The sequence below is a fragment of the Mixophyes fleayi genome, chromosome 1, assembly GCF_038048845.1.
Source record: "Mixophyes fleayi isolate aMixFle1 chromosome 1, aMixFle1.hap1, whole genome shotgun sequence".
Classification (NCBI taxonomy): domain Eukaryota; kingdom Metazoa; phylum Chordata; class Amphibia; order Anura; family Limnodynastidae; genus Mixophyes; species Mixophyes fleayi.
The window spans coordinates 127,001,190-127,011,382 of NC_134402.1; the positions used below are offsets into that span (position 1 = coordinate 127,001,190).

Genomic DNA, 10,193 nt, shown 5'->3' on the forward strand with positions numbered 1-10,193 from the left:
AAGACACCAAGCAGCAGAGGGTGCTGCAGGGAGCTGAATCATTCCGGCATTCGGGGATTCTCCCATACTCTTACACTTGACCTTAGCCAATAGGCGGAAAAGCGATAATAGTATAGCCCGGTTTGTGGATACTACACAGGTAGCATGTTATCAGGACAAACTGGGATTGTTCTTGGAAATTCTGAACAATTGGTAACTATGTTCTATTGCCCTCAGTAATCATGGCAATCTAACACACACCGAGTGTATATTGCGTCATCGTCTCCCTTACTCACGGTCAACCAATTGGAGAGCAGGATCGCACTGTCTTACAGGTCACGTGGTGGAGGTTTGAAGCGGAAGGCGCGAGTGAAGTTTATCTGTTCGTGCAGGTGGTCTCCAGCGGGCAGAGGCAGCACGGGCACACCAGAGATGGCGGCCCAGCTGACACGGGAAGGGATCACGCTAAAGGGCAGCGCGGAGATCGTGTCCGAGTTTTTCTGTGAGACGCTTGGGCGGTTTTTTGACATGTCCCTAGTGTGTTTGTTAAGGGCGTTAAACGTTGTGTGCGGTACACGGCGGGGTGATCAGTGTACCAAGGGTCAATGTACAGGTGGGGCGACACAGCAGAGGCACTGTCCAATACGATCACTGATTGGTTTGTGAAGGGTGTGGCCAAGAGCAGTGTTTGTTGTGTTGTTGACTTGTTAAGCACTGTAGATCATCAACTATAGGCAACCTGTGAAAGTACAGGTCCTACAGCTTGCCCTGTTGGTATACTTCTAGACAGCCATAGAGCTACATGTTGGCTGCCCCTGCTGTACACTTTGTCCCATTCCACATCAAGGGTTATTTGCTTCCCTCAATATGGCTGTGAACTGCTTTATTTATTGGTATACGATACAATAGTAATAGATGATGATAGTACTCATTGTCATTTGTGACCAACATAAATGTGGTATTGTACAGAATGATTTTCATATAGCTTAGTTCTCCAATGATTGCTAATTTCCAGGCCCATACTAGAGACCTGTGCATGTTTTTAATGTTGACCAATTGCCCAAATGTAATTCTGCATGTTAAAATTGTATTCACATAAGAGTGAAGGTCAATGATCAGTAACTGCTATGTCCACATAGTTATTAGCAATGTCTTTTAAATGGTTGGTTGACAGTTGGTTATTTTAATCTAAGGAAGTATAATCTGTAACTCCTATATCTAATTGTGTTATGATTGATTCATAATGGTTATTATGTAGTGTTTACAACAAGAACTCTTTATTTCCTTAGATTTTGGCATCAATAGTATTTTATATCAACGTGGGATTTATCCATCAGAGTCTTTCACTCGTGCACAGAAATATGGTCTTACTCTGTTAGTTTCTACAGATCCAGATCTAAAGAACTATTTGAATACAGTGACGGAACAACTAAAAGGTACTAGTCTGCATAACACAGCACATGTAAAGAAACGTGCTTAATTAATTTGTGTGTGTATGTTCTGCTTGGAAACTGGGGTCTGACATCCATATGGATGATACTTTGACACGTACCACCTACCTAAACATTGTTGCAGACAAAGTACACCCATTCATGGTAATGGTATTCCCTGATGACAAGACTTAAAGGATCTGCTGCTAATGTCTTGGACCTACACAATATTAGGCAGGTGGTTTTAATGTTATGGCTTATCTGTCTATAGACAGATGTTTATTACCAGAAATTATACACAAAAAATAAACTAAGAAGCCACCACTTGGCCACATGAAGGAGCATTTTCTCACATTGGAGTGAGTTTATTCCAGAATAATAAGAATACAATATTTTGGGGGCTTAATTTCTTCTTCAAAATGTTGTACGCTATGACTGTACTGGAATAAAACTACTTCGGGAGAACTTGCTCCTTCATGTGACTGAATGGTAACAGCTTCCTTTTGCTTATTTATTTTTTTCTCTCTTTGAACATTGGTAATATTGGAATTACAGGAAGAGGTTCTGCAATAAGCATGCACTAGTTTTTATATGGGTGAAGTTGATTGATAGGAGACCTGTATCTGGTTCTCTGCTTACCAAAGATTGCCAAGAAGTTATTAGATCAGAGCTGCACTTAGCCATAAAATACAGGAAAGGTTTTTGGTTGTTTTTTTTTTTTGTTATGGGTAATGCATGCACTCCCTACTGTGAAATATAAGGATGTTTAAAGTCACCCAAAAGTTCCACAAGTATATAATAGCACATACACACAGTGCTTTTCTTCAGACCACAGAACTCTGATGACTTTAAATATGCTTATTTCACAGCAAGAGTGTATTATTAGTAGTGGTTAGCACTTCTGTCTTACAGCACTGGGGTCATGAGTTCAATTCCCGACCATGGCCTTATCTGTGTGGAGTTTGTATGTTCTCCCCGTGTTTGCGTCGGTTTCCTCCCACTCTCCAAAAACATACTGGTAGGTTAATTGTCTGCTAACAAATTGACCCTTGTGTGTCTGTCTGTGTCTCTCTCTCTCTCTCTCTCTCTCTCTCTCTCTCTCTCTGTCTGTGTGTGTGTTAGGGAATTTAAACTGTAAGCCCCAATGGGGCAGGGACTGATGTGAGTGAGTTCTCTGTACAGCGCTGCGGAATTAGTGGCGCTATATAAATAAATGGTGATGATGAATGTAAAACATTATAGTATTTAATTACTGTTGCTACCATGTTTTAGTGTATTTAGTTGTTTAATTATGTATTTTCTTTTTAACAAGCTGTTATGTGCGTTTTATCGCTAACCAATAACGATTGTCGAACCTCGATTTGTGTTTCCAAAGCACAAAGATTTATTCGCAATAAGTAGAATAAAATGCTCAAGCGAAGTAATAGTAAATACAGCCGTTACTTATCGCAGGCGCTCTGGATCCAGTGCAGTCATTCAATTCTGAAGTCTGGGGACAAGATGTCTGCACTCTGGATCACAAGCTGCTGCTTTATATACACAATCAAATACAGTAATACAATGAAGATGGTATAGCTTGCATCTATTGGCCTGGGTCTAAGGAATGTCCAGGGGGTTGTCAATCATTGGCTGGTTCATCCTAAGGAATCCAAAGGAGGGGGTCATCTCTGCAGGGGGTATGCTCTGCTCTTCCCGCCAGGATTCCTTAGTCTTAAGTAGTTCATAATTCCCTATCATTCATAACTTGCGTATGCACTCTGCGATTCCCTCGCAGAGTGAACCAAACAGTAGGATATGTAACAAGGTTCATTATGATACCACTCATGATGTTATTCCTTCAACCCGTTCCGTGTATTTCACTAATATGCATGTAACTCTGATGTAACATATAAATACTACTATATTTCAACATAACTGACTGTGTTGTAACTACCATTAATGTGTACTATTTTATAAGTATGCGTGTTTGTGCGAATGTATGGTAAAAGACCAATTACTGTTGCTGCCATGTGTAGTGGATGCGTACGCCCTTTCACGCCGTAGCGTGCCCTTGTACGTAGATGCGTACCCTACGCATCTTTTCAGACAAAGACAACCAAGTTTGCTAGACTTTATTTGAAATGACTTTATCCAATTTGCTGACTTAGACAAAGGGCAAGAAAATCTCTCAGCCTGTCATACAGCTCTCTTGTTTATTTGCCTATTTATTATTTTACTGCGATAGGCAACGTTATGCATCGCTTCATAACACTGCAATGCATAATATACATGGATAATGTACTATCACATGTATTTAATAAAACTTACCCACATTGCAAAATTCTCCCCCTCTGCAATAGAAGATGGGGCTTTGCATTGTTCTGAACATAGATGCGATGGTCCCACGCGATACATTTTCCTTCTACTGACTTCCTGTTGATATTTTGCACATGCGCCAGTAATATATCCGGGCGTACACAGTTCATGAATGTAAAACACTCAGGCTGGATTAAGGGAAGTGTCTTAAACTTTTTAATTGTGGCTTAAACTTTATAAATTGCATTGTTTTGCAATCCCCATATTAATATATGGGGGCTGCATTCAGAAACGTTAAATGGGTTCTGGCAGGAGTAATCTATGATTTCTCCTGCGCTGAACCCTGAGTAAGTTATCTGATGGCCATTTTACTGAGAGAACTACTGTTTCTCCGTCTGTAGGGCTCATCGTACCTTTGTAAATAGACCTCGTGTGATCAGATGCTGCATTGGTGGAGGGAATATAGGTTGGGGCTGGAGTTGTGCTGTGCGAATTTTACCCCCTATAATATGTGACTCCTAGGTTCTTAACCTGTGGTATGTGTACCCCAACGGCTTTCTCTCATTGTAATGGGGCTCTTTAGTCTCTTCAAATCTAACATTAAATGAATTTACATTCTATTAGAAAAGTGTAAAACAGTAGTATTCCGAAGTTTTTTTGTTTTTCTTTAATACCATTGAATGCACAAGGCGAGGTTTGTACATTGTGCTTAGATTTGTCTGTATTTTTTATTAAAGCACATTTTAGAAGTTACTTGGTAAACGCATACCATTACGTGGGTTAATGACAATAAAATAAGTTTGAGAAACCCTGGTCTGCGTTAAATTTGAAGGACACAAGGTGTAATTATTTTCAATAAATGTGAAGTTTATTGTCTTTAATACTTAGTATAAATGAGGTATTTCCCAACATCACGAAAGACATGTTGATTAATACTTTCAGAGTTTGTCAAAAACAAGGGTATCTTTTACAGTTGTTAATACAATTCACAACACGTCTATACTATGACTTGCTTTTAAAATGTAAGAATCCAACCTAATTTTAATGTTTTATTCTCTTATATCACAACCTGCTTTATTTTTATTTCAGATTGGCTGTACAATTGTCAGGTTCAGAAACTAGTCGTGGTGATCTCAAGTATCGACAGCAATGAAATTCTTGAACGTTGGCAGTTTGATATAGAGTGTGATAAAACTGTCAAAGATGACAGGTAACTGTACATAATGGAAATATAGAGTGGGCTAACTAATAGTCATATGTTCAGTTAGAGTAAAACCTGAGCATTTGTTAAATAGAATGTGTTGCCATAGAAAGTCATGCTGTAATATGTATTTGTGATGTACTGTTAAGGTTATGTAGAGATGACAGATGAAGGACACATATGGGACTCCTGATTATAGCTAATAATGGTATACAAGTTGGCAATTTGACATACTCATAGTTTTTTTTTGTTTGGCACTTGATTTGAAAAAAAACCCCCAATGTTCTATGCAGCGCTATACATTAGGGGATCCTTTGATAGGGGAAGGTGGGATTTGTTTGTTTATCTGGCTCCCCTGTGTTGCTTAAAAGGGCGTGAGGGGTGCACCCTCTTTTTGGGGGGAAAAAAAGGTTAAGCTCTACTGAATAATCCTAATGTTGACCTTCATTAGTAAATATTGGGGCCTGCACCAGTATTAACGTCTTTCCATTTCTTTTGATGTGTTTGCATTTTAAATGTACATTCACTATTATACATGCTTTCTGTATATGTTTTATTTAGTAGAAAGTGGCCGCTAAAGGGACATTTACTTCTGTCCCTTTAGTGGCCGTATTCCTAGTGCATAGTGCTTAAAAGGACCTACTCTGTTAAAAAGTATAGTACTACCACCCACACCATTATTCAGCTGAAGCCCTTGCAACATCCTTAGGACAGTGGGATCCCATTGTAGGTATAAGACAAAAAACTCAGACAAGGGATTTTTGAGCCACTATGAAATCCTGTCCTAAACATGTGTATGAAACTAACAATGCACAATGTGGATTCATGCTGAGCAAGTGTGTCACTACTTGTAGGTTTAGTTAGAGAAGCAACTCTCTACTAATATGATAGCTTGCTGCATAGGGTTGAAAAAGCATAAGCATTGTATTTGCTTAAAGGGCAAGTAAAGCCACTATTTCACATTAGATTATATTTCTGCAGACTTTCTCTACAAAAATGTACTGTGTGAATTCATACTTGTTCAGGGCTAATGATGTCATAGTGGAGAAGACTGCAGTCTCGACTTTTTAACCTGTATCAGATGCCAGTAGAACAATTTCCTAAACGTGGTCTAATGGTGTGGGGAGGTAATATTTTTTAGTTGCAAGGGAATTTCAGGTTAAATAAAAACAAAATGCATTGTTTAGAGTTAATATATATGATTTAGCTGGAATAATTGTTTAAATATATGAACTTTATAATCTGAATTCATCATCCCTCCTAGAGACTTCTCCCCTCCCACCCTCTTCATCACTATTGTTTCTACCATCATCTCCTCTTCACCCAAGTTCGATGCCTGGGGTCACCCTTGAATCCTCCTTCATTCAATCCCTTGCCAAATCCTGCCGCTTCCATCTCTGCAATATAGCCCATATCAGACCCTTTCGCTCCTCTGAGGCAACCATAACTCTCATCCACTCTAATCATCTCCCGCCTTGATTACGGCAACCTCCTCCTCACTGGCCTACATGTCTCGCTCCTCTTCAGTCCAAATGCTAGCGTGCAACTTTCCTCTCCCACTGGTCCTCATCTGCCTCCCCTCTCTATCAAGCCCTACACTGGCTCCCCCTCCATTTCAGAACCCTCCTAAAACTCCTCACCCTCATCTATAAAGCCCTTTACAACTCTGCTGCACCATATCTCTCCAACCTCATCTTCACGCACACTCCTGGTCCTCTATGGTCTTCCAATGACCGCTGCCTCGCCTCTCATCTGGTCACCACCTCTCCTTCCCGCATTCAAGACTTCTCCTGTGCTGCCCTTCTTCTCTGGATCAATCTCCCCTGTCTATTTAGCTTTCCCCTAGCCTGTCAAACTTCAAATGCTCCCTCAAAACCCATATGTACAGGTTAGCCTACCATTCTACCTTACCTTGCTTTCCTCCCATTCTCTTCTCTATCTTTCTATACTAACCAATCTATACTTTGCCCCCTCCTACATACTCCTGTGCTTCTCTTTCGTCAGTGTTCTCGTCCCTCACCCGTCTTGCCACTCAGTATCTCCTGTCAGTCTCCACTTCACCTTTAGTTTGTAAACTCCCTTGAGCAGGGCCCTCTTTCCTCGTGTCCTCCTCCTATTTACCTTTGCTTTCAGCCCCCTGCCGCTTCTCTTCACATCGTCACTTGACTTCAGTCCCTATCTTTTTTTCTCTTGTCCCATGCCTCCGCTTCTCCATCTCTGCCCTGTTCCACTCTACTGGGCACAGGACACAGGCTCAAATACTTATTCACTCCCCACCTCCCTGCTTCTCTTCCGTTTCCATCTGGAATTCACTTTTACCTCTTTAACCTTTCTCTACTAAGTTGGTTCTTGTTTATACTTATTGTCCTTTGTTTTTGTGCTACCCTGTATGTCATGTATTGTTACCCTGTACTGTTATCCCATGCTCTATGTATGAGGCTGCGGACCCCTTGTGGCGCCTCATAAATAAAAGATAATATGTCAAATGTTTTAGACTTGTTTCTTTTTTTATGCAATATTTATTTCAGCATTGTCAGAGAGAAGTCTCCGAAGGTGATTCAAGAAGAAATCCGATCAGTCATCCGACAAATCACAGCCACAGTAACGTTTCTTCCATTGCTGGAAACCACCTGTAAGTAGACTTGTGGTCTGAAGCTGTAAGGAGATTTTGATGGGAAAGAAACATAAAAAGATAACCGAAGTTCTTTTCTAAAGCAATAGCAGCTTACTCACTATAAACAGCATAATATAATATCAGATATTTAATATCAATATTTATTTGGTAATTAATATTACACATGTACCTATAAATATAGACAAATAATTCCTGTCCCTCAGTCATTTTGTTTTGGCCATTTCTATATCTCAACTGTCTACTTTTGTCTCCCGCACTTGTGAACTAAGGGGGCAGTTCCTGGTCAGTAGATCAATCAAGAGCCTATCTATTTTACATACATCTTTCTTATTCTTTACTCTGTCGCTTCAGTACACTGTATTAGAAGATCTGTCATTGTAATGTTTCTGTTTGAATACACTTTATTTTATTTATTTTTATCCCCAAAATTTCCAGGTGCATTTGATTTGCTGATCTACACAGACAAAGATCTGGAAGTGCCAGAAAAGTGGGAGGAGTCTGGACCTCAGTTTGTTTCCAACTCTGAAGAAGTCCGTCTCCGTTCATTCACTACTACTATCCACAAAGTGAACAGCATGGTGGCATACAAGAAGATAGACTCTTAATACTGACTGATATTTTATTGCACAGAAAGCTGCTTTGTATTTTTTCTCCTCTACTGCATATGTCTTTAATGACCTGTTTTCTGATGCAGCTTTTAATTGAATATGATGTCCCTTGGCTGGGATTTTGTAGATTCATTGGGGGTCTATGTGGGCCTTTTATTGTATAGTATGTACTAGTGTTTTATGAGATTTCAAGTGTTTAAACGCTCAATTACTGGCTCTAATATGGACTGTGATTTTGTATATTATCCAGCTTAAATTTCCTGCTGCTTACTGGATTTGAATTAACACAAAGCGTTTCATCCCGACTTGTCTCCCATTTAACTATTTTATTTATATGTGTACTATGGTGTTTGAAAACATTGGTCTCGGCACCCTGGTTTCACTTGTCCTGTAAATGTTTATCTGATTCTAAACATTTTTTTTTAATGAAATAAAGTGTTAACGTTAGTATTTTTTAAAGACAATACTTCATACAAATGACAAGCTGAGAGTGTATAATAAATGTACTGAGTACTTTTGGACCTGGATTACATCCTAAATTGAAGTCTTTTACATAAGGAGAGCATCATGCTAAAAAGATTTATCAAATTAAGCTTTTGTGATGGGTAAACGATTTTAAAAATTGGACAATTTAATTATATTTAAGTGTGCCAACAAGCTATTCCTAGGCTCCAACATATCATGTGTTGTGGTTTTGATTTTGTTTGTTTCTCGTTATATCTGCCAATTTTTTTTTTCATACGGACAACATTCAATAAGTATTTCCAGCAGGGATTGAGCTCTGTACACTTTTTTCATACGTAGTAAATCGATAACCCTTAGGCACAGAAAATAGATCTTTTGTTGCTGTCACCCCTGTCTTCTGATTGATTTAGTACAGAACATGGGATATTTGTTTGGGGGGGGGGATAATGTAAAGGATTGATGGATATTTACAAAAATTAAGATCTTTTTGCAAGTATAATTACATTTTAATATAAATGTTATTTTGATTTTGTAAAGGAAGCAGGTTGCAATCATGTTGGGAATTGACCACTTCCTGACGACTGCACATCTTGCTGTGCTAACAATTTGTTCAGCAGGGTGTTTGTAGATGGCATCATCTTGCCAACAATGTTTGTTTGTGCTGCCCTTTCCTATCTGCACAGGACCCTGACTGGCAGCCTTTGATTAATGTCAATCATGTTTACATACTCTACAGTAAATGACAGTGGCATCTAAGTTAAAGTTATGTGAAAGCATGTTACAAAACCTAAAATAAAACTGTGTACCCTAAACAATATAAGTAATAAAGTGGGGGGGAGAAATAAACAAGAATATTTACATATTCTTTAAACACATAAATAGTCTAAGCTTAGAATCGCATACACATTAGATATGCCTATAAATGTTAGAAGACGTCTTGGAACTGCTCTCGACACATTTGACCACCCTCTCCTTGATACCTTTCACTCCCTTGGCCCCTGTGGCACTGACCTTTCTTGGCTTACTTCCTACCTCTGATCATTCATTCAGCGGTTTGTTCTTTAGGCATTTATTACCCTACACTTCCTGTCTGTCGCAGCCTCCCATGGCTTTGTTCTTGGGCAATTGTTTTTATCCCTTTTTATACTTCCTTTTTGTTGAGATATTACAACAAACTGAGACTTAATGTTTGACTACACTGCAGGGACAGCAGGTGGTGCTGTTACTAAATGTGTTAATGAGTTATCACTCTGTTAGTACATTTCTATATGTTGTACAGGAATGGTCTAGTAATGTTGATGTAAGATCTGTCATGTCTGTATGCTCATAAACTGTTTAGTTATTTTAAATAGTTATATCACAAAGAACTTCCCAGTTAACAGTATATGAATGAAGCATTGATCTGCTAACACTTTCTGGGTGAACTCATTCACTCCAGCCACCAGTATGCTGATGACTCTCTAATCTCCCTTTTCTCTCCAAGTGTCCGACTGCCTCTTTGCCATCTCTTGGTTGGATGATCGTTTCCTCAAGCTCAACATATCCAAAACTGAGCAACATTCCTCCTCCACTGTGCCTCC

At 39.2% G+C, this 10,193-nt stretch overlaps 1 protein-coding gene across 1 annotated transcript; it reads left to right on the forward strand.

The window, feature by feature from the left end:
- Nucleotides 1-273: 273 nt before the first annotated feature.
- MAD2L1 (mitotic arrest deficient 2 like 1) lies at nt 274-8,595 on the forward strand. The gene is made up of 5 exons (XM_075200326.1): nt 274-481; nt 1,269-1,415; nt 4,794-4,914; nt 7,434-7,537; nt 7,976-8,595. Exons 1-5 carry the CDS (start codon nt 412-414, stop codon nt 8,143-8,145), a joined length of 612 nt encoding a protein of 203 aa, XP_075056427.1. The 5' UTR covers nt 274-411; the 3' UTR covers nt 8,146-8,595.
- Nucleotides 8,596-10,193: the final 1,598 nt, after the last annotated feature.

Excerpts from the sequence above, each read along its gene's own strand:
- MAD2L1 (XM_075200326.1), top strand. The coding sequence starts at position 412 with ATGGCGGCCCAGCTGACACGGGAAGGGATCACGCTAAAGGGCAGCGCG. Across the intron at positions 1,416-4,793 it reads AGTGACGGAACAACTAAAAG|ATTGGCTGTACAATTGTCAG; the intron begins GTACTAGTCTGC and ends TTTTTATTTCAG. Across the intron at positions 4,915-7,433 it reads AAAACTGTCAAAGATGACAG|CATTGTCAGAGAGAAGTCTC; the intron begins GTAACTGTACAT and ends TATTTATTTCAG.